The sequence below is a fragment of the Mustela nivalis genome (genome assembly GCF_964662115.1).
Source record: "Mustela nivalis genome assembly, chromosome: 1".
Classification (NCBI taxonomy): Eukaryota; Metazoa; Chordata; class Mammalia; order Carnivora; family Mustelidae; genus Mustela; species Mustela nivalis.
The window spans coordinates 16,938,162-16,963,683 of NC_139020.1; the positions used below are offsets into that span (position 1 = coordinate 16,938,162).

The 25,522-nt window shown below is 38.5% G+C and overlaps 1 protein-coding gene across 1 annotated transcript in view; it reads left to right on the top strand.

Annotated features, from left to right (window-relative positions):
- ADAMTS5 (ADAM metallopeptidase with thrombospondin type 1 motif 5) overlaps window positions 1-24,863 on the top strand; it is a 47,337-nt gene extending 22,474 nt beyond the window's left edge. The window contains exons 3-8 of the mRNA XM_082694139.1: window positions 1,128-1,295; window positions 10,102-10,385; window positions 11,407-11,590; window positions 11,952-12,127; window positions 13,914-14,089; window positions 18,099-24,863. Coding sequence (XP_082550265.1) covers window positions 1,128-1,295; window positions 10,102-10,385; window positions 11,407-11,590; window positions 11,952-12,127; window positions 13,914-14,089; window positions 18,099-18,666 — 1,556 coding nt within the window. The 3' untranslated portion in view covers window positions 18,667-24,863. The remainder of the gene's footprint in view (window positions 1-1,127; window positions 1,296-10,101; window positions 10,386-11,406; window positions 11,591-11,951; window positions 12,128-13,913; window positions 14,090-18,098) is intronic.
- Window positions 24,864-25,522: the final 659 nt, after the last annotated feature.

Consider the following 25,522-nt stretch of genomic DNA (forward strand, 5'->3'; position numbering starts at 1 on the left):
TACACCCTTTTTAATGCTATGTGTACGATTCCATAAAGCTTTACTAAAAAAGAAAAGCAACTGAGATCTAGTTGTCTGCTTTTTTAGAGTCTATACAAACCACTGCCTTGGAATTTTTTTTAAAACAGTATTTTAGATTTACTGGTGAGTGTCATTTTATCCTTAGATGATGTGAAAATTAATCTTATATAATAAGAAAACAATCTTGATAAGAATGTGGTTAGGATACCTAGCTTGATAGACTGGAAATGCAGTGTGGGATTGCAGAGACCATGTGTGGTGGACCGAGGCAGAATGATAAACTGATAAATTTGGACAATGACTTATCTTTCTAGTATTTGTTTTCTCTTTAAGCTTTAACACTCCATGATGGCATCTTGGTATTTTAGACATTTCTGCAATGTAAATGGGTGTGTTTTCAAAATATGTCATTCCTTTGTGGGATTAGTAAACATGCAGAACTTTGCAAATGAAAGAACTGAAAGAATTGGAAGGGTGAAAGCAAGCTTATCTTTGCCTGGAATCTGCAAATTCATAATTTCTCTTTCTTTTCCCCCCAGATGACTGAGCCCCAGATTGTTAGCTACCTATTAACTTGGCCAAGAAAATAGAAGTTACTGATATTCAAAAATCATCTATTAAGTGCTTGCAACTTGCAGAACATTGAGTTAAATACAGAGATTTCAACAGTAGATGGAGGAGATGCTCTCTGATCTCGTGGGGCTCGTAATTGATCGGAGAAGGCAGAAAATTAGACAAGTAATCAGAATAATATGTAGTGAGGGCTATGACATAATCCCACAGTTGCCAATTCTGGATTCTAAATAAGGCCCGTTTCTACATGTCATTGAGCATGTGTGATCCAGATGGATTATGGGAGCATCCACTCCTTAATGTAATTTTTCAGTTTTCCCCTAAATGTTCACCCAAAGTGACTACTCTGACTACACACAGCTTTAATTTCCCTGGGGGTCCAGCCTGTGCATGAGAAGGCAGTTAAAATGAACTCATGTACATTTGGAGGGGGTGGTGCTGGGAGATGGGAAACCAAGTGCTCGTGTAATTGTCATAGAAAAGTGGAAATGCAAAATCACCCATTATTACATTTCTTCTCTTCTCTGCTTTAGGACATCTCCTTGGCCTCTCCCATGATGATTCCAAGTTCTGTGAAGAAAACTTTGGTTCCACAGAAGATAAGCGCTTAATGTCTTCTATCCTAACGAGCATTGATGCATCCAAACCCTGGTCCAAGTGCACCTCAGCCACCATCACAGAATTCCTGGATGATGGCCACGGTATGTATCATTTAAGACAACACGGGCTCAATGACAACACTTAGGGGAGATTATTACCAGTGTTACTTTATGACATCCTCATGAAGCCCACCATGCCTCCTCAGACACTGGTTGTTTAGATAGGGTCAGGAAAGGAGCAGAGGGATGGTCTGTTGGTGTATAATGCCAACGTCCTTGGTGGCATTGTAGCTATGGTGTTTTTGCTTTGGAATTGAAAAGTTCAAAAGAGAAACAGTGTGGGAGACCACACAGAATGCCTCGCCAGTGCCCTGAAAGCCTGGCTTTTATTCCCTCTTTCACCACTAGCTTCCTGTGAGAATGTTGGCAGACATCTTGTTTCCCTGCTATTAATATGACTCTCAGAATTATTTGTTACATGCCTATTATAGGGGTGTGGTTAAGACGTAGGTGACAATTCTGTCGGATCCTCTTTATGGTAACAGAAAACCAAAAAGGAAGCTCTTTAGATTTGCATTCACTGGAAGAATCTGGCTTTATCCTGACAGCAGATTCTCCGGGAAGTAGAGTGAAAACTGCAGAACAGAAAGAGAAGAATCAATTTGAATGGCGGGAAAACACTTTAAGAACTTCAAAAAAAAATCTTTGACTGTTACCCGCTAGATACAGTTCAAGAGCATAATCTATTTTATTAAATTCTGCAAATCAGGGATTGGTCCTGTAAATTACATAAAAATACCAAAGAAGTAGAGGTTTTTAGAAATAATAAATTCTGACCCTTAAGTAGTCTTCAAAACAAGCTGTTGCTAATTTCCTAACATCCCTTGGACTTGAAACTACTAGAGGCACAGGAGGATAGATGCGTTCGAGTCAAGTGATTCAACTACAGACGCCAAGGTAGTTCAAGTTTCTCATGTTATAAAAATGGACTTATTCTCATTCCTTTTTTTTTTCTCTTAAAATTTGTCTCTTTCCAAAAGACTGAGTATGGACTTAATATGACAGAAATTTTTTGATCATAATAACTGTCCATAAAATTATCTCATGATGTGTGGTTCAGAATTAGCTAAGGAGAGTCTCAGATAGTTGTTTTTCCTAGTTCCACAAAGTTTATGGCCTATTTCATAATACTAAGATATTATAGCACGCTGACCACTTTGAACTTTGGCTGTGTAATGTCAAAACAATTGATGAATTCAACTCTTTTAGACAAAAAGGAATTCTGCCACACAGTTCTTCAGTCTCGGAGGAAAAATCTGTTCATTAACTCAGTTTTGCTGCAATAGTGGTGAACCAGTAATGTTTTAGTTACTTTAAACTTTTTAAAATATTCTATTCCTAAAAACAATTCACATGCCTAGCCTGGTTTAAAATTTCCCACAATACAGTCTGTTCTCTGCTCATTAAAAGGACATCCCAATAATGCAAAGATTTAGGAAAAAAAATACTAGGAATCAATGTATTAGGCTTTTCCTTTAGACTAATACTAAGTGATAATTTTCTGTGTAGCTCAATTTACAATGCTGATTTAATGCTGATAAAGTCCTGCAGTGAATGTTTACATAATTATCTCCCTGTCCACACTGACCAAGTCAGGATCTAATAAAGTCCCTCTTGGGTGGAACCCTAGTCTCCACTTTTAATATTGCTTTCGCTGCCTTTTATTTCAGGTTTTCTGAAAATGAAATAACATTAATATTTTATTTCAGAATCACACATTACACATTCCAAAAGTTTGAGCTAAAGTTTGAATCCCTAAATGAACGGATTTAGTTGCTAAGGCAGCAAATAGTTATGGCTAAAATGGGACCAATTCTTTTTTTCCTGTGCAAGTATTAGGTCAGCTAATTACAATGCTGTGCAGAATTTTGTTCCTTCTTGCCATAATTTTGGAATGATTCGTTTATTTCATGTTTGTGGAATTCATGATCTTACGTTCTGTGCAGTAAATATGCTTTCAGTATTGTCTTCATTTCTTAACATTACTTCTGTATTTAAAAGTCTCCACACTCAGCTTTTTAAAAGCTTTCCAACAAATGACATATTTTATACAGCTCACTGTGTCCATTCCAGAGATCCTCATGGTAGATAACAACCAAGGAACATACATCTAGTAGAGGTGGATTTTGTTTACTGGCACTGATATAATCTTTTCTGAATTTCCCATGGATATGTTGAATAAACTGATTAAATTAGCAAAATTCTTGGAACAATAAATACCTGATAAGCCTACTTATTAACTCATTTCATCAAGCTTAAACTCTCATTTTTTAATATATTGTTTAGGCAGTCCTGTGTTACAACCAAAACACGCACACACACACGCGCACACACGCACACACACTGATTTTATCAGTAGCCTGTAATGAATGAAGTCATTTCAGAATATGGAAAGCCAAAGAAGGCAATGGTACCATGGTTAGGGTTAGCCAAGCTCAACTATGCTCATTTGAAAACAGTTCTCACAGATATTGAAACAGTGGTATGCTCTAAGCACTGTCATTTAAACATGAATTCAAATAATCGAGTAACTTTTACCCCGTCACCAGAAAACTGACTTAAGTTAGTTTAAGTGAAAGTGTGATGATAGAAACTAGTAAGCACAATTTTGAGATGTTTGAGGCTCTGACATTTCAACTTCAGAGCTTAGGAGAGAACCAGGGAGAGCATCAAAGTCCTAGAGGAAAGGAAAACAAACATCTTTCTTAGAAGACTCCACTGATACCAAAAAACCATGTAGTAAAATTGTTTTACGTTGCTCCTAGGAAATGACTCAGACCTCCATCCCAAGCCATTCATTGAGTTAATAGAAATAGTTCTACTCTTTTTCTGCACTAATTTTATAGGCCATAACGATTTAAGCAATGAAATAGTTATGGTAGGGGGTCCAGGGGTGCACTTTAGACAGATAGACTGAGAGTGAAAAGGAATATCATTTGATGATAAGGGAGAAACCAGAAAAGCTGTAAAGTATAGCCCTGAATCATTGACAGTTCAGAGACCTGGCTCCTTTTCCCAAAGGGTCAAAAACAGTATCACACCACCATGATCCCCAAAGGTATCTCCATATTTCACATGATACCATTATTGATACTCAGAAAAAAAAGTGATTTGCAATTACTGAGGAAAGCTGAATTGTGACACTAATATAGAGGCTGCAAAACCATTGCTATGTTGAAGGAGATACTCTCCCAAGACTTAACAGAATTTTTCAATGGGACCTAAAGAGTTCTTTTTCTGGAAAACCCATTTATAGATAACAACCCATCTCTCCCTCTCACCTCCAGTGGCTCTAGAGAAATGAGGTCTTAAAGCACAACTAAGTTCAAATCATTTGATTTGTTTTTAAAATTATTAGCCATAAGTAGCAGGACATTTGTAGCACTCTCCCACTGCCAAATTTAAATTCATTAATCCTGAGTGTTTCCTGATTTAGTTCCAAGAACTATGTAGCAATTTGGTTATGGTTGAAAAATCTACATGCACACGCTAAAATAACTGTGCCTGCAGATTTGTGATTCAGAAAAGGAGAAGCCATGTCTCAGGGGAACCCCCCTCCCCAACCACCTTTGCCAAGATCCTTATAGACATTCTGTAGTGTTTATATAAGTTAGCTCTAGGCAAGCTGGCAAGGCCTCAGAAATAAAGGTAAGCACTGGCAAGGAAATTGTGCAGTGAAAGCAGGTTATTGAATTTCCTTTCTCAAATCCTATAACCTTGAAGCCAAGAAAGATAGCCGCCTCTGCTCCCTCCCTAAGTCCACGGTGCCAGGTGATGAAAAAGGCCACCTCCCAAACAGGCACAGCTCAGGAACCCTCTTGACAACAGACTGCAAAGGAAAATCTAGAGAGAACTGTGAAATAGTAACATGCAGCATGTTTGAAGAGCTAAGTTCACAGCATCCACTAAACACAGAACTTTGGAGATAAAAGGCTATTAGAAACCTGGTTCTCCCAGTTTTGTGAATTCTTTGTCCGTGGAGACTATAGTCTAGAATTAAGTAAGATCTTAATGTTCAGTTTTTAAGGTAGTACTCATACATTTTAAGGTCCGTCATGATAGGATCTCAATTTTCACAATAAATATGTTCTTTGAAAGAGTCTGCACGTAAGACATATATTGTAAGGACACGGTGACCTGTGTTAAACAACAACAACAACAACACAGCTATGCTTCATTCTTTAACTTTTAAAGGACACTTTTCCATCTAATTTCCTTGGCATCACCTTTGCTAAACAGAGCCCTTATAGCTTGTGACAGTTTCACAAACAGACCCCCAGGATCACTTTTGATCAGCAACCATGGTCTGTACATTTCAGCGCCTTTAAGTGTTCTCTTCCACCTTTCATCTGCCACTGATGCCCATAATACACCAGTTTCTCTTTCATGTTAGCCATTCAAATAAAGACCTAAAAGGACTTTGAGTTGCCAGGCCAGGGAGTTGTGCTTGGCAGTAAAAGGGGACAATCTGCAATGGATGAGTTTCATTAGGAATATTGATTTCGGATAAGCCGTGGATATCTGGGCTGATGCCTAATTTCATGCCTGTGTATTAGAAAGGAAGAGAGGACAGAAATAACCATAGCGTTAGAAACAGAGAAGAAAATATGAAAAGACTAGAGAAGAGCTAACTTTGAGCTGATAATTTTCATTAATCATTAAAATGAAGGACAAACAGTGCTGGCTGTCAGGTACAAAAAAGCCACGATTTTTCTGCTGTTTCCCAGCGGTCTGGCACACCTTCCATCACCCGTAGTACACTCTGTGGCCACGGAGAGACTTCCACTTTCTTTCCTTTGTTTATCCATCACAAATCACTGCCTTTTACTTTTTAACTTTTTTACCTTTAAGCATTTAACTGAACACGGATGGCAAAAAAAAAAAAAAAAAAAAAAAGGGCAATATGGACAAATTTGTATTGTCTTTCTTTTGGAAGCTATCCATTTTTATTCATAGGAAACCTTAAAACAAAAGAAAAGAAGGATGCAGGGAGGAAAAGAAAAAAAAGTTGGCAATGTGTGGAAAAGAACAAACAGGCAAAATGTTGGCAACAAAGCCCAGATAGGATTTTAAACTGGGATAAAGTGAAATATTTGTGAACTAGGTAGGAAGGAGTGGTTGAGAATAAAAGTCAAGCAGATTCAGAAAAGTCAGCAGTAGATTGGCTACTTTTAGAGCTCAAGGCAAATGATACTGGAAGATTGACAGATTATCTCTTTCATTCTTCCCGCAAACTGTAGCATTTTTTTTAATGGACAATAATCCAGCATTAGATTTTAAATATTTCATACCATGAGATTCAGAATCAGGCTCTAGATTATTTTTTGTTGTTGTTCCATAGTACAACAATGAAAGCATTCCATTTGCGAAAGAGGTCTATACCTATTTTATTGCAAATGGTCAAAATTCAATGTATAGGGTAAACAGAAACTAAGGCAGCAACACATCCTGATGAGAACATTGGAATAATAAATTAATGGCAATTCTGAAATAAATCATTTGATTATAAGCAGGAATTCCACCCCAATTCCCTTTCTCTAAGGGAAAATGGTAGAGCTAAGATACAGTATCTTTTGTAGCAAAGCAAAAGTGTGATTCATTTTTTAAAACTTAAACTTTGGACCTGAAACTAATGTACCATTATCTGTCAGCTATACTCAAATCAACAAAAACAGAACAAAACTTCTACTGTGGCATTAAGCTTTTTAAAGAGATGGCCACATCTTGAAGTCTACTTGTTATAAGTTGATTTCAAATTGAATTCTACATTTCTTTCTGCTCATATCATGTCCTCTGGAGGTAGAAAGAGGTCAGTGACTACAAGTCCACAAAGAGGTGGTGAGTTATGTTGGCTTGAGACGTACAAGGTACCCACACATGTTGAAGACTTCCCAGCTAGTCCTTAGTGGTGCAGTCTTAACAGTTCTGTGCTTTTTAGTAAAAGAGTTTCTTAAAACAGCACTTTTGAAGAATTGGAGAGCATTCTCGCTGTCTCAGAAATTTGTTGACAGTCTTGTAACATCAGCAATCTGTGGAGCATTCCCTGGTTTACACAATCTTCTTCCTTTCTTTCTTTTTGCTTTTTTTTTTTTTTAAGATTTTATTTATTTATTTGTCAGAGAGAGAGAGAGAGAGAGAGAGAGAGAGCACACAGGCAGGCAGAGTGGCAGCAGAGGCAGAGGGAGAAGCAGGCTACCTGCTGGGCAAGGAGCCCGATGCGGGACTCGATTCCAGGACACTGAGATCATGACCTGAGCCGAAGGCAGCTGCTTAACCAACTGAGTCACTCAGGCGTCCCTTTTTTTTTTTTTTTCTTTTTAATGTAACAATGAAGATGCCGCTTCTCTTGGAGTTGTCGATGCCTAATCTTACTAAACAAGGTTTAGTGAGGGTTTACTATCATTCTTTCCTATTGACTCGGTGTTGATGTTTTTCTTTTAACTGGATGTTTTTCTCCCAAAGTTCTCTTTGGCGGGTTACTGATTTTTAATGCTTTTTCTGGCTTGCCTTCAGAAGCTTTACCTCTTCAAACGTTCTGGCTTGGAAATTAAATAGGAACTCTGCTCCGTATTCATTTTCATATAATGCTTCCATCACAGATTGGCAAATTCTAAAGTATTCCCTTTGAAGAAACTTGAACGAAAATATTTGCAGTATACTTAAAACATGCTGACTCTTCCATGTCTCAGTGGAAAGTAGGATTGAAATGAGATTTTCTTTTGTTAAGTAAAAAGAATGACTCGAATATATCTAAAATTGTTAAATACGTTGAGCATAGTATCAACTGTCATTGCTTTGTATTTTTCTGGTCACCCTTTCCATCTGTTAGTCACAGTGAGAAGAGAGACATTTCCCAGAACTTGAAAATCCGTTAAGGAGATATTAATTAGCTTGGTCAAGAACACTCAGCCACTTGGTGTTTGGCCAGAATTAGACTTTAGACTGGGTGTTTCCACCGTTAGACACAGTATCTGTTATTTGAAGGATTCCTCCACACACCTGCCAGGTCCACAGTAAAACAGGAAATCTATCCACATGCAGAGGCAAGATGATACGTGATGAAGAAGGCAAATTCTGAGCATAAACCCCTAATAGCTATGTGACCTTGGCTCAGTGACCAATTTTTCCATTTCTCAATTTCCTTATCTGTAAGAAAAGGAAAATACTAGAATCTGCTTTGTGGAGTTCTTGTGAGGATTAAACAAGTGAATACATATTTTTTAAAGATTTTACTTACTTATTTGACAGACAGAGCCCACACATAGGCAGAGAGGCAGGCAGAGAGAGAGAGGAAGCAGGCTCCCCGCTGAGCAGAGAGCCCAATTCAGGGCTTGATCCCAGGACCCTGAGATCATGATCTGAGCTGAAGGCAGAGGCTTAACCCACTGAGCCACCCAGTTGCCCCAACAAGTGAATATATTTTAAAAAGGGAGAATGGTGGGGTGCCTGGGTGGCTCAGTGGGTTAAGCCTCTGCTTTCGGCACAGGTCACGATCTCGGGGTCCCTGGAATCAGGCCCCTGCATCAGGTTCTCTGCTTGGTGGGGAGCTGCTTCCCTCTCTCTCTCTCTGCCAACCTGTGATCTCTGTCTGTCAAATAATTAAATAAAATCTTAAAAAAAAAAAAAGAAAAGAAAAGAAAGGGAGAATGGTGTAAATGTGTAACAAATATATATTTTTTTATTTTTAGTACTATGAATAGTTGATGAGAAAATCCCAAAATCCTAAGTAGACAAAAGTGGGCAGAAACTGAAGGGTGATGTGCATGATCCCGTAGGCCCAGAGACAATTCATGGTGTTAACCACAGGTCACGGAGTCTTAGGGAAGCTTCTGAGGGGAGAGGAAGAAGGTATCAGCTTCTGAATTTGTTTTGCTCGAGTATGTGGCCACTTCTATTGATTCCCCCAAACTTACTCCCTTATATCCCCCATATTATGTAAGGAGAGCACCAACTTTGTGCAACATACTTCGAGTACCCAACAACTACTAGTTGTGTTAAAGAACAGACCCAAACGGTGACAAAGAAGAAGAATTAAAAGATGGGTTTCATTCCAAATTATCAAAGATAATGTCTTGTCTTTGCCCACTGCTCCTTTATTCTGTGACTCTTGAATTCTTTATTAAAATTCACATACGTCCAGAAGAAATACTTGATTTTTTCTGTTTTCTCCACCTTAGTGGGAGACCGCAGGGGTGGAGGGGGTGGATCTGGATTTTTTTGTGTGTTTTCCCAATATCTAGTATGTATTACCCAATATCTAGTATTTCTCAATATCTAGTATCCCAATATCATACTATGTCTAGTATGCCAGAACATTGTAGGTGCTGACCAAATGCTTGTTGAGGGCAAGAATGAATCAGGTCTCACTTTTTTTAATTGTTTATGCAATTAATGGGGAGGAGACTTGGGTGGGCACATGAGGAAGAGAAAAGCTAAAAGTAGACAAAAGTATAGACAACATGGATAAACTCTTTCTCAGAGTTGTAAATGCTTATTTACTATGACTATTGTCATTGCTGTTATATCCATTATATTATTTCCTATAGGTCTGTGCCAATTTCTCCTACTCCCTCAGCACAATGGCTATTTTCACAACTAATTATTACAAAATAATTTTATTTGGTCATCCCACTGCCATTATTAGAGATGTCCCAGAACACATAGCTAGCCCACGGAAAATTCTGGAGGGGGTTCGGGAATGCAAAGAGGTGTGCTCTACCGGCCCCGAAGGAGGCCCTCCTCCAGGGCTTCAGCCTATAGATCTGTGAGCACTGAATTTTCAGATGCAGGATTTTAGTAGCTTCAAACCCAAACACAGAGCAGTGGTCAATCTTGGTTATTCTTTTAGGTAACTGTTTGCTAGATCTACCCCGCAAGCAGATCCTGGGCCCGGAAGAACTCCCCGGACAGACGTACGATGCCACGCAGCAGTGCAACCTGACTTTTGGGCCCGAGTACTCCGTGTGCCCCGGCATGGACGTCTGCGCCCGCCTCTGGTGCGCCGTGGTGCGCCAAGGCCAGATGGTGTGTCTCACCAAGAAGCTACCGGCCGTGGAGGGGACACCATGTGGGAAAGGGAGGATCTGCCTGCAGGGCAAGTGTGTGGACAAAACCAAGAAAAAATATTATTCAGTAAGTGATTGGCTTGTCACGCAATGCCTGGAGACACGGGATCTGAAGTCCATTCCTGTGACATGTGTGGGCACTGTCACAAGAAGGCTTTCTTCCCCAGTTAAAATATTTTTCCTTGAGATGCCCAAGCAGAGCATTTGCGGGCTCGTCTCTGAGTTTCGAAGTCCCGAGGAGAGCACTAACAGAAGGCACAGTGCCTCTGTCTTCTAAGACTGTCCTACAACTGTGCATTCTTAGATACTCTGACAGCAGCCAGAAGAAATTCATCACCCAGTCCTAAGTGGAGGGGTTTATAATAGTCTTCCCTCTAGAAGTGTCTCTCCTTCCTGCTACAGAATGATAGACCCTGCAGAATGATAGACCCGGAGTCTACAACTCCCCTGTGGTGTGGGCGCAGGTGGCGTGTGCATGGGAGGTGGGTGCATTTCAATATCTGTCACAGTCCCTCTCTACAGAGAAGGACTCTAGTCTAATGAGACTGAAGCCGAACTCAGGTCAAATGCATTATGCGTGTGACAGAGGGTCTGTCTCTGATGGGATGTGTGTATCAACAAGGGAATGCAGAATATCAATGCTAAACAGGGAGAAAAAATGTAAATGCAACCAACCATTCCAGGCATCATGCACAATCTTTAGCATCATGTATTTTGTCCAAGATGCAGGATCAGAGTTGACAGAAAGCTCGCTATGGTTCAAGTGGTTATTAACAGCAATGCACCATATCAGAAGGCACAGAGAAACCCGGGACTCTTTCTTGTAGCATGCTCTGTTCTGCCAGGGAAACATCCAGATCCTAGTGCCAGGGGGCGACAGAGAGCAGAAGCAATGACTTGCCTAGAATTGGATTTGCACTATAATTCCAGAATGTCCAATATCAGTGGCCATGTTCAAGTCCATGAAAATTTATACCTGTGACGGGGTTTCCACTATGTCATCGGATGCAAGTGATTTCTAAATGTATGTTTTGAATGTTTTTTTTTTCTCCTTTCTGCATTAAAATGTCTTCTATTTTCTATTTTAGACATCAAGCCATGGCAACTGGGGGTCCTGGGGGCCTTGGGGCCAGTGTTCTCGCTCATGTGGGGGAGGAGTACAGTTTGCCTACCGGCACTGCAATAATCCCGCACCCAGAAACAGCGGCCGCTACTGCACGGGGAAGAGGGCCATCTACCGCTCCTGCAATGTCATGCCCTGCCCACCTAACGGTACGCTGCTCCCAAGTGTCAGCAACCACCATGTGCCACGTGTAATTTGTATTCTAGCAGTAGCAGATAGAGAGGGCTGGAGAAATCACCTGGAGAACTCCACAGTTCCACCAGTGTGAGAATCAATAACAAATACATGAGCGATGTTTTAAACTACTAATAAAAAAAATCAGATATTTAGAGGGTAGGAAGAAAATAATTGTTGCTTTCAACTCCCGTGTACAGATAAAACCCAGCACTGGTATGTAAAGAAGCTCTGAAAAGAAAGTTCTCATCTTCATGTTAAAATTACTCAAATGCACATGACTATGCCTGAGTTTCAGAAGAAACAAAGTAATAACGTGACTTGTTTGTTTTTTAGGTAAATCTTTTCGTCACGAGCAGTGTGAGGCCAAAAATGGGTATCAGTCTGACGCAAAAGGAGTCAAAACGTTTGTGGAGTGGGTCCCCAAATATGCAGGCGTCCTGCTGGGAGACGTGTGCAAACTGACCTGCAGAGCCAAGGGCACTGGTTACTACGTGGTGTTTTCTCCAAAGGTAACCGCACACCGACTGTCCAGAAACAGCAAGCGTCCTCGCCAGAAATTATTTGGTAGAATAAAGCCTAGAGATACTAAATATCAACTGTCATTATTTATTGGATGACTAGGTGTTGGAGGGTTTTATTTTCATCTCTGTAGTGTCTATATTTGCAAAACTTATATGAAGAACAAAAAATATCCTGTAAACAAAACGAGTTAATGTTTTAAAAGCTATTTTGGAAAAGTTGTAACTGTCAGGGAAGGTAAGGTGTGACCTTCACTTCAAAACTACCATGAAAACAACCTGAATTTCCTCAGTACGTTGGTATAGGAAACTGAAAGCAAGAAAGCTCTCTACTTTTCTATCATTTAATTAAGAATTTCTTTGGTGACTTATGAAAATAGGTTTCAAGATCATCATCTCTGACCCAGACCTTTAAACGTCTTGCACCCTTAATATGAACCAATGTCCTTATAGGTATTGACATTGTAATATATGCATGTGAAATTATCCCTTATTTTTCACAGGACAGCATTTTCTAAGTTACTAAGTTTTATTTCTCACAATTGGTGTTATGAAGCAACATAAAATAATGTTTTTTCTAATTTATAAACAGGTGCTACATTTAAAATCTGAATCTGGCCTCCAGATATGTGTGAAATATGACTGAAAAATAAGTTAACATCCAACTTAAGTAATTTTAAAATACTTTGTCTTTTTATTGCAAGATAATATATTTTCACTTATAAGATAGGACAAAGAAAAAGAGCAGAAATATCAGCTGGCATTGCCACCACCTGGAGAGCTGTGAGCCTGTTGACGTGTGTCCTGCTTCGGTTCACACACATACACACACGCACATACACACACATGAAAAGAGTTGTATATACACAAGTACAAAGCACATCTGTTTATTTACATACAAGACTGTATATATTTCTTATATATACTCACATGTACAAACCAGAGAGTCCATATATGGACTATTTTACAACTAGCTTTTTTTTTTTTTTAAGATTTTATTTATTTAATTGACAGAGAGAGAGACTGAGAGCACCAGTAGGAGGAGCAACAGGGAGAAGCAGGTTCCTTGCTGAGCAGAGAGCCCAACGCGGGGTCCATCCCAGGACTCCGGGATGATGACTTGAGCCCAAGGCAGCTGCTTCACCGTCTGAGCCACCCAGGCGCCCCCATAACTGCTTTTTTAAGAACATACTGATTCCTTTACTCAACATACAGTCAGAGTCTCCCAGCAAGTACTTTCCTCTGACTTCCCCAGACTCTTTCTACGCTAATTCGTTGGTCTCGATTTCAGCATCTGACAGTTCAGCGCACGATAGGGAATGCTTTCCAGCCATTAACAAGGTTTTGAATGTCAATTTCAGATTTTCAAATCTATTTCTATAGCAACAATCACGCCACAAAGAAGGATCTCCACAATCTGGAGCATGTTCATTTTCTGCTCTCCACACAAGTGACAAGTCCCCCAGGCTAAGGGAAATCGTCCTGGGGACTGTGCTTCACACAGCAGCAAGGGAAATGGGTACCTTAGGTCTCCTGGCATATTTGGAATTAAGCTCAAGAGGAAAAAGGGCATAACCCAGATTTATCCCAGATCTGCTTTCTGGCAAGACATCAGGATTTTTCAGGCCACTAGGGTTTGGGGTTGGTTGGTTATTTTTCGATGCACTATCCTGGTCAAACACAAAACTCCCCAAATTGGAACTTGCTGTTTTACCATGGAAACCAAGTACCTGTGCACAGGTACCTTCCCATTGCTAACGGGGTCCTTGTTATTCAGGTGACAGATGGGACCGAATGCAGGCCGTATAGTAACTCCGTCTGTGTCCGGGGCAAGTGTGTACGCACCGGCTGTGATGGCATCATCGGCTCAAAGCTGCAGTATGACAAGTGTGCCGTGTGTGGGGGAGACAACTCCAGCTGCACAAAGGTGATTGGAACTTTCAATAAAAAAAGGTAAGGTGAGAGAATCATTGCCCTGACAGGCATCAAGCGAGGCTTTAGACTTGCACCACTGAGAAAAGGGGACTTGTGTTACATCATAAGGTGTCTCTGGGAGGAGGTCCAGCATGGCCCTAGTAATATATCCTACATATGACAACCAAAGAGGGTGTGAGAAAGCTCTGGTTGCAGAGTGCAAACTCCCGCTGCTTCTGGAAGCAGAGAAACTGAGGTCAAGATCTTACAGCATGCGAGCACTGAAAACCAAAAGGCTGTGAAATCCCCACTAGCGATTTCTGGCAGATCTGTTATTCCTGAAACCGCATTTAGGGGAGGACGGCTGGTTTCCATCATAATTATTTCATTTTACAGACACATTTTCACTAAGCTGTATTTTTCTTGAGAAGACATCTCCCATTGCAAACGTCAGTTAACTGCAGGGCTGGAGGCAGCAGTGTCATTTATAGTGAGCGCTCCTGGTTTATATCGACTCTATATAAAGAACGTACAATACTGTCTGCTTCCTCTTATGGTCTTTGATTATGCTTTCATTTTAAATATGCAAGTTTATAAAGTACCAATTTTTGGAATTAAATATTTTTTAAGGTTTATTGACTTATTTTAGAAAGAGTGGGAACATGCACACACACGCGTGGGGAGAGGGGCAAAGGGAGAGAATGTTCAAGCAGACTCCCCACTGACCTGATCCAGCGCTCTACGAGGGGCTCAACCCTGTGACCCACGAGATCATGCCCTGAGCCGAAACCAACCGAGCCACCCAGGCATCCCTCCGTTAAATATTATGTTATCTGTGAGGATCAGGGAACGGCTAAAGGGTCTGCTGGAATGCAGGATTATCTTTCTTCTTCACCAAACCACTCTTAGGCTGAGTGGTATTGGTCCAGTGCACCTGTATTTTTCTTGATGGGTGTGCTGTGTTCTTTTTAGCTAGAGGGTAATATGTAAACCTAGTAGCCATAAGGATTGATTAAAACAATCACGTGCCATGTTATTATGGAAAACTGGAAATTATCTTTGATACAATAAAAAAAATAGCATGGCTAAAGAATTTATTCTGACTTTAAATATGCATTACTAATCCTATTTGCTAGTGAGTTAGTAATTATTCATCCAATTCTATTGAATTCTATTTATAAAATATCCCACATGTCTACCGTGTACTGCAGTTTTATATATTGCAAAGGTGCAAGACACCTTAGAAATGATGAAGTCTAGGAAACTGGGACTCTGGAAGTTTAGGGCTCATCTCATTTTGCATGGCCGATGAATGTCAAAGCAAAGTCTATATCTTAGGGCAGAAAAAAAAGAAAGAAGGAAGGAAGAAGAAGAAATTCAGGAATCAAGTAGGAAATAAAATACCTTATGTAAGGGCACCTGGGTGGTTCAGTGGGTTAAGCCTCTGCCTTCAGCTCAGGTCATGATCTCAGGGTCCTGGGATCGAGCCCCACATTGGGCTCTCTGGTCAGTGGGAAGTCTGCTTCACCATCTCTCTCTGCCTGCCTCTCTGCCTACTTGTGATCTTTGTCTGTCAAATAAATAAATAAAATCTTTAAAAAAAAATACCTTATATACTAGGTACTATGTACTGTTCCTACATAAACTTAGAAGCCACTTTTTCTAAATAGTAAATTTGGCATTTTGTTTTTTGTGTTGGCAACCAGTGTCTGCACATTTGTTGTCCCATGAAAAGATGAAAAAATTCATGAGAGCAATAAGTGGTGGGCAACCTGACAGCTTGCAAATTGATTTGACCAAGATTATATTATGTGGTACAAATGGTCTGTTTAACGTTTCCAGATAAATTACCTTGGCCTAGTGTAGTGTATAAAGAAGGACATTGATCTTGGAGCTGAAATCTTTGTAATCAAGCTCTGGTTCGGTGATTTACAAAGACCGTGTGATCTCTCGAGAGTCACTTCATTTTTATTTTTTATTTTGTTTTTTTTTTTTTTTACTATCAGAATTCTTGAGAGTCAAATGGAATTAATAGTAATGTTCTTGCAAGTTCATATTGCTGTGAGGATCCAATGAGATCATGCATATTAAAATATTTCATCAAGCTAAAGCCACTCCACAAATAGGACCGTAACCTCAATTCACCCCTCTCTCAATGTTCTTCATCTCAGTAAATGGCAACTCAGTCCTTCTGTTGCTCAGTACCAGGAGAATAAGAGAATCATATTTTACTAAGGCGCTAAGAGATCAAGGCACCAGTCCTCCCACTGGCCGTGGCCTTGGGAAGCTCCGTCTGAAGACCCCGGAAGTGCTGCCAGTCCCAACTGTTTCTCATGAATCTGAGACAGGCTCTCAGGAATAAGCATTAAAAAAATGCTCTCCTACCAGTTTCCCTTACCCTGCATTCTTTATTTTCTTTACACTCTGATAGGTATCATTTAAACTCTGAATACAACCAGAACATATTTTCACATGACTGTTAGAAAGTATGATTGGCAGAGGTGGGGGTGGGGAAGATTTCAGGAAAGGAGTAAACTATGAGTAAAGGGTCATGGCTTTAGAGCCTAACACTGCCATTGGTTTTAGAGTGCACTTGTTCAAACACTTTATATGTTTAATATATATATCTACACTTTGTATGTTTTCTATGTAAGATGATATATTCTCTCCAACATCCCTCCTGGTTTTGTTCGAAGCCACTGTAGGTTCGCATATGATCTCTTGCTGTTAGATATTTCAAATAAATAAGTCCTGTAACAAATCTAAACTGTATTACAAAACTAAAAATAATGAGTCATGCTGAATGGATAAGCAACATCAGTACTGTATTTTCTCTCTTCCCAGCAGTAGGAAACTCTGACCCCTGTGTAGCCATCAGTCCCTGTCCATCAGATGCCCAGTAGACAGCAGGCTTCCCTCGGGAGGAGCCTCCCCTCTAATTCAGAGGGAATGCCTGGGAAGGGGAAATACACTTAGATTTTCAGGGTATGAATCAGTTGCCCTATCACCTCCAAACCTGAATAAGAATTTAGTGGTAGTTAATTAAATTTCACACACATCAAACTTCGCAGACAATTTATTTCTTTATATTCAAATAACTAAGAAAGCAAAACATGGGGTGACCTTATTATAAAATTACTTATAGAGGCAAAGGGTTTCACAAATGACTCCTTACTGGTATAGTCCCTTGGCACTTAATTGGCATTTCTGTCCTAAGCTACGGATACTAGAGATATTGATGCCTTTGTCCATTTTCCTGAACAGATGATAGCTCATTAGAGACCTACTTTATTTGTCACCCATCATAAAACCTCACTCAATCTATCATAGTGTTCATGGACACAAAAGTATCAGAGGAAATTTGCTATGGCATTAAAGGTTATTTTTCTCTTTTGATGATATTGGTAAGTTATGGTTACGCACTTAGAGAATTTTATATTTCATTTGTTTTCTACTCAAGAAATCCTCTATTCTAGTTGAAATAGAAGCAGAGCTTCTACTCTGTCTCTAGTTCAACAGTGAAACCTGTGGTTCCCCAACTGCTCTGCTCATTTGGAAGGACTCCCAAAGTCCTGCTGCCTATGCCCATCCTGACAGATGGGGTTTAATTGGCCTGGGGTCTGGGGCTTAAAATGTTTAAAAGCTCTCCACATGATTTTAATATGCAAATGAGTTTGAGACACATTAATTTAAAGCTTTCTGTGAGAGTGAGGGCAGATGTATAATGTTTTTGTAAATCTTTAAATGAAGTCGGTATACATTTTAAAAAAAGGTTGCTAACATCATCCTAATTTTGAACATCATAATAAAAATGTATATAATATCATAGTCTAATTTTAATTTTATTTTGTTATAAGAAAGCTAATCTTTGAAGCCAATTTTAAATGAATCTCTTAACTACATTAAAACTTTGTGTTACGGTAAGATTTTTAGAGAACTTTGATTTGTCGATTTATTAAGTGTTTACTTACGTTTTTCCTTTTCTCCCTCTCCCTCTTTCCTCTCTCTTTCTCTCCCCCTCTCTCCTCTGGGAACATTTCGCTTCCAGTAAGGGTTACACTGATGTGGTGAGGATCCCAGAAGGGGCAACCCACATAAAAGTCCGACAGTTCAAAGCCAAAGACCAGACTCGATTCACTGCCTACTTAGCCCTGAAGAAGAAAAACGGTGAGTACCTTATCAATGGGAAGTACATGATCTCCACCTCAGAAACGATCATTGACATCAATGGAACCGTCATGAACTACAGCGGTTGGAGCCACAGGGATGACTTTTTGCACGGGATGGGCTACTCAGCTACGAAGGAAATTCTCATAGTGCAGATTCTTGCAACGGATCCAACTAAAGCATTAGATGTCCGTTACAGTTTTTTTGTTCCCAAGAAGTCCACCCAAAAAGTCAACTCTGTCACCAGCCACGGGAGCAATAAAGTGGGCTCGCCCACTCCACAACTGCAGTGGGTGACGGGCCCGTGGCTCGCCTGTTCTAGAACCTGTGACACGGGCTGGCACACCAGAACGGTGCAGTGCCAGGATGCAAACCGCAAGTTAGCGAAGGGATGTCTTCTCTCTCAGAGGCCTTCCGCATTTAAGCAATGTTTGCTCAAGAAATGTTAGCCTGTGGTGATGATCTTCCGCAGAAATAACTGGATGTTTCATCACGGATCAGTCCTGGCCAATGGTGGTGATCAGTCGTGGTGAAAAGAGGTCTACCTAACGCACAGAAAGTCACCTTCGATGGCATTGTCAACAGGAGTCTAATTATGGGCAGAATCTGCTCTTGGTGACCAAAGGAAGATGTGCACTGTTTCGTGTGAACAGTGGTGACCTTGGAAACTAGAAACACTTGGGAGTTATCGAACGTCCCCTGGGCTACAAGAATGAGAAAAACACTGATGAATGTAGAGTCAGGGGACATTTGAAGATGGTGGAACAACAGTCTCCCCCTTGTCACCTACCTCTTCTAGAATGTCTTCAAAGGCATCATAATCATTATCATCCACAATACACCATAGCTAAATTTTACTGTTTGTAAATACATTCTCCCTTGGTATGTCACTTTATATCACTTGGTTCTATAAAAAAAAATGTGTTGTGTGTGTGTGTGTGTGTGTGTGTGTGTACCCCCCCCACACACATACATATATATATTTCTATAAAAAATGTTTGACCAAAGTAGGTCTGCAGCTATTTCAACTCCTAGTTTCCAGAAAGAGCTGTGGATGTTTTACTGGAAATTAAGAACTTGCTGCTGTTTTTAATAAGATTTCACATACTTTCAGACTACAGGAGATCAAATTTTAGTCAAAAACCATTTTGACAGCAAGCATCTTCTGAAAAATTCTAAACAGAAAAAGGATCTCAGTGTATCTAGTCATTTAAATACATACACGGGTCCATTTCCTTAAACTTTCGACTGCCTGCATTTTTCCAGGCAGCAGCCAAACTGATGCATAACTAGGAGGTAGTAATAGTGTTTGTGTGTGTGTGTGTGTGTGTTATGAAGAGTCTGAAAACTAGTTTCTCACTCTAAAACTAGTTTTCTTGTGTTAGAATTTAAAAGGAAAAAAAAAGCATATTTCACCATAGTCATTTGTATTTTCACACCACTTTCCCCATTCAGAAGCTTTCATCTGATACCTTATATTGTGTAATATTCATGCAAAACATACTGCAGAATTTTCTGTTCACATCCGACACCTTCAACACTGGTATACCTCTTACCAGCAAGCCTTTAAAATGCGTTTGTTTTCGCTTGTCTGTTTGTTCAAGGGTTCTGTAAGACCTTCAGTGTTTTGTACTTCTTGCTGACTTAGTTTGAGAGGAGTATTAAAAATCACTTTGTAGTTAGCCACATCTAGAAGTGGTGATCATTAATGTGGCTCTTGCTTAAAAAAAAAAAAAAAAAGTGGTTAATATTAATAAGACTGTTTCCACACCATACAGGCAATAATTCCTTGCATTTTCTTTTTAAATCTGAGTATAGCAATACCATACTTAAGATTTTTCCCAATTGGAAAGCATTTGGTTGTACCCATAAGTGTTTGAGTGATGAAATGTGATGATTTTTGAGAAGTTTGTTGCTTCTATTTCCATAGTCTGTCTAGGTAGGTTGTTAAGTTTGGATGTTAGATATGGAAAAGTTTTACAATCATATGCATAAAAATATTTTTTTAAAACAGTAAACTGCACCCCTGCACCTCATAATTCAGAAAATCCAAAGTGTTCAATTTCATTGGGATTTCTTTTTCTTTATGAAATATTACAAAGCCAATTGTTTGTTATAAAATTTTATAATAATCATACCAAATGTGCCTACTATTAAAGGTTTGCATATAAAGGTGTTAAGGGACCATTGTTTGAGTTCCCTTAAGCTCACAAGAGTTTATTTTTATTAGAAGATATTTTTAATATAAAAGAATTATGTAATTGATCTAGCTATATCACATTCATTTCAGTGGGTGTGAAGAATGGATGTCTCACTGTTTTAAATATTTTCTTAGGAAATTATTTGGTAAAACAAATAATTGTTTTACAAAACTGATAATCATCCTTTGGCTTTTCATAGACTCTCTTTGCTTTAGACTTGGTCATTTATTCTTAATAAATTATTAATTAGAAAAGTGAGGCCCGTATAGAACTTTTGGCCTCCAAACATTTGATGGAGTTCAGCAGATATCAGGGAGAGGTAACAATGCTATCCAAATCAGTCAGAAAAAAAAAATGTTTATATCACACCATTTGACTATTGCGAGAGAATTAGTAAAAGGCCAACATTACTTTTTCCCAATTTCAAAATAATTTTAATCAATTAACTCAATCCTGACAAAGTTTATTTTTATCTTTTGTGGTTATGTTCATGGCAACATTAAGAAGTAATAGAAGGGCAAACATGCTTGTCTCCTACTCTGCTTCTCTATACTGTATTCACACTTATTTTTCCCCCATCTAATGAAGTTTTATACTTCTCAATGAAATGATCCAAGAGAGCTTAAAAGGAATAAACCACTATTCTGTGCTTTTAAGGAGTTTCCTTTAGTTTTTTCATATGAGTATCACTAGATTGACTGAGGAATGTATGTCTATCTAAACTCCTGAGAAAAACGATACAGACTGGAGACTGAAATTCAGAAAAATGAAGTGTTCAGTCGATATAAGGAATGGTAAGGGAAAATCCTCCGTCATGAAATCTAGTTCAGACCAGTTGGATGCTGGACTATGCATTTCACCTTTCCAAACTTGCATTGTGAAAAAGGAGTCTGCGATTTGTGAGGCTGAGGCTCCTTCCTTGGCGGGGAAGAAAAACTTTGTCTGAAAATGCTCAGGTTAGTAAGAATCTAATCCCACCAAACTAAACACTTCAGATTAAGTTTCACTGAATAAAGGGAGCACAGAAGAAAACCACATTTCTTTCTTCCAGAACAGAAAAGGCCAAATTAAGCCCTGCCTTGTTAAAAGTTTAAGGGCGTTATTTTAATCGAGTCACTCAATTCAACTTCCTTTGCCTTCCTGTGGAAACAGTTTTATCCCACTAAACTAAGAATTAAGGGATTAATCACAAACAAAAATAAAGTTGCAGCACTGAAAAAAAAAGTAATTTATTGTTTTTGCGACTGGTATGTGAATTTGTGTGACAAAAGTATTTATTCTTATTTAACAAAAATATGTGCAAATTCTATATTTAAAATGTTTTGCTGTTGTCCTACTTTTAATTTATGCTTCATGTTTATGTATAAAGTACACTTTGTGAGTTTACATTATATACAGCACTGGTTGCTTTTGTATTTTTTTACAGAAGGCTTTCTGCGTGAAACAGGCATATATGTATATATTCCCCACGTATCCTTATTCTAATATTCTAGTTTTCCTCTCTAAGGAAGTTTTAAATTTAATCTTTCTTGACTAGTAATGTTCATTACTTGTAGTGACATTAATAGCTCTTTTGGGTTTCGTTAATACTAATTTTTTTTCAAGTCACAGCTAAGAAAAATCTTATTCAACCAACTAAGGTCTCAGTTCTAAACTTGAGGTATAGATATCTTGGAAGCTTCCACAGAAGCCAAGACACAAATGAGAACCAGGTTCATTCATTTCCTACTGATAAACTTGGACAAGGAGCTGTTGAGTTATTCCATAAAATTTGTGTACACACAACCTCTGAGAGACATGGATGATAATTAAACCAAATTTTATCCTTTGCTGCTTCCAAAACACTCCTTAAAAGTGAAAACCATTTGGTCTCTAGTATTGCTAAGATTTGATAGTAAGAGTAAACAAATTGAATTTAAGTTTTTCAAATATTAGTAGTCATGGATATTTCTACAAATATGGGGTCTCCACTGATAGAGTGTGACTTTGTACTACTACTAATAAATCTCATGGAGTGCAAATAGGACTTGGGCAAGGAAGGTCACCTTTGATCACATCAGCTTGCCTCTGACTAGGATTTCAGTCTGCTCACAGCAATAAAGCAAAACACCCTTGGATATACAGCTGACTAGCTCAATCTCTGGTTCCAACGTTTTCCCCCTTGACTCCTTCCTTAGTAACAAGGTCATCTTAATAGTTTAGGTGAGCATGGCAACCAGATCCAGTGAAGTCCAGAATTTGTGTATGACTTAGAGTTCACTTCTTTTGTGAAATAAAATTGAATTTAATAATGGCCAAATTTTATTAATAGTTTATGGCTGAGGATTGATGAATATTACTAATCTATTTATAATTAAACTTGAGGCAATAAAAATCCGTGATATTTTTTAACATTTCGAAGTTAAGAATAACCAAGAGTACAGAAGTTATCATAGAACCAAGGTCAGGGTCCAGGTGATCTATCACTTAGACACATAAACAAGGAACTGGTATATTTTCTCTATCATTTTTCTTATTTGCCAACAACCTGTAGTTTTAGACTGTCAAACAGGTAGATCAAGTTAGCTAATTAGTGCACTGAAAAACCAATCTTCCTAATAGTCTTTCTGCCAGCACTAACTAAAGAAATAACTTCTGAAGTTATATGATCACGAAACATATCAGTCTATAATGTGTAATCATCTAGTCCTTTAACATATGGGAACATATTGAAATAAGAATTTATTGCATTAGTGAGACAAAAATGGAAATATACGTGATGTTCAGATCACAAAAGTATCCGATCTGCCAAATGTCTTTCTGGAACAATGATACCATAATTCTCAATGCAGATTTTGTGGGAAAAAATAAAAGCAAATGTTGTTAGAAGCTGTTGATTTTAAAAGAGATTAAGACTGAAATGTACATATTAGTTAACCCAGTTAGTTGCACCTTCCTAATCTAGTAGCACTTTAGCAATAAGTTGGCTACCTGTGGTTCTGATATTGGAGCTCCACCAACTGGTCCATGTGGACTGCCAGAGGTCAAATGAAAAACCAAATGGCCCATCGTCTAAGACTTGGCCACATCAGAGTGATCCAAAGTCTAACACTGTGAGGAGAACTGTGATTTGTAAATAAAGAAGCATTCTTTTTATTTTTTTTTTTTTCATTTTCTTTTAGCACATCCAACAAACGATTGTAATTTTTATCAAGGTGCTAATATCTTCAGCGATCAACTGTCAGGTGTGGTATATCTGAGTTACTATTTTATTCTACATGATCTTTCAATTTGCAAAAGAGAACTCTAAGTTTTGGGTCAAGGCAAAGCACAACTTGATACTCAGTGTTTGGGAAATTGCATCTGAGGGTCAGTCTGATCAGCAGGGTTCAGTGACATAAACTACAGGTACAGCAAGGATGTTTAAGGTGACGTCAAAACTTGAAGAGTGTCAGGCTAGAGGAACAGACCTTCAGAAGAGTCATGTTAACATCACTTACTAAGCCATTGGTGTTCCTGTCAAACCTGCCTTTCAAACAAACAAATTTGCTTCCTATACACAAACTTGTGTTTCAGCCTGAATTTTTTAGCTTTGTGATATTTTATGTCCATGGTAAACACTTGGCTACAACTTCTGAGTCTTTCATTCAGCAATGCACAGCATATTAGAAGCCCTTCAACCCAGACTGAGTATAGGAGAATAGAATAGGAGATCATGTTGGGTGTGACTTTGTAAGACTAGATTTTTGATTAAGAAAACTACATTGTGTCTGGATGGTGTTATTGAATTACACGCTCAGGCATGACTTACATGTAAGGAGTTGACAAATACTGATTACATTTTAGTATGATATATGAGCAGAAATCATATACATGCTTTTTAAATAGACCACAGGTAATTAACAGATTGCAGAAATGTATTTAATTTGATGTAACCAGTGGCACAAATATTTGATTTCTGTATTAGAGTCTGGGAGTAAAGACAGGTGATCTACCTAAGTGGGTACAACTGACATTTTTTAAATCATGAAACATGCTTTCAAGGTAGAGTAAAATATTAAAGATTGACATGTTGTTGTATATAAATGGTAAAATGTCAGCTGCTTACTATCTTCAATTTTTTCAGAAGTGATGGTATTTTTCCATAAATGTAATGTAGTTGAAAAACCAAAAATCTTGGAAAACTAAGACGGGTCTTGTTTAAAATGTCTCTTCAGCTTTGGCAAATTTTGAACCTGAATCAACTATTGAAAACATTACTGTGTCTTGTAGCCTGCATTCCACAACAGCTCTGTTATTCAGGTAAACCACTTGAACTGAGTCATTTGGGACCTATACTGTAATATTTTTCATTGAGGAACAATATCCTATTTTGTAAAGCATTTCCCTATGTGTGACTTTAAACTGTAAAATTAAACATTGGCTTTGTGGTTTCAGTGGGCATAATAAATGTTAATTGTAAACTAGGTTAAAGTATGTACTGCATATAATATGTTTTAGAATTGGAAACTATTGTCCATTTATTTTTAATTTTCTCGTAACAACAGTAGGTCTTAAGCCAGGTCTTAAGGAAGCTCTAGGCTCTCTGTAATTTCTACCATTCTTCTCCCATTTGGCATAGACAATTCATACTTCTACATTGGTTATAGGACTTTGGACTTAATTGTTTTAAGTTCTTCTTACCAGACTGTCACCTCCTAAAGTATTTCTAGTGTTGAAATTCTGGTGTTATGTTAGGAACAGCAAGCACCCTAATCTACCTGTTTTGTTTTTACTTTTTTAAAGATAAACTTATGCCACAAAGAAAACAAAAGAGTCATGCATCCATGCATGCATGGAAATTCAAAGAGAACTGGCATTCATTCACTAGGGAAATCCTGGTTTGCTAACAAGTTTATGGCATTAAGGTTCCTAAGGACATTGATTTCTTCTAAACCTGAAATCATTACTATTAGTGTATGCTGCAAACACTGAATTTCTCCCTTATACCAAATAATATTTCAGAATTCTGGTACCTTCAATTCCCTTCTTAGTAGGATCTATAGACTTTTAAAAAGTAGTTCTAAACACCTAAGCGTTTAAAAGATGGTGCAGAAACTCAATCAGCATCATAATACTGCTAAGA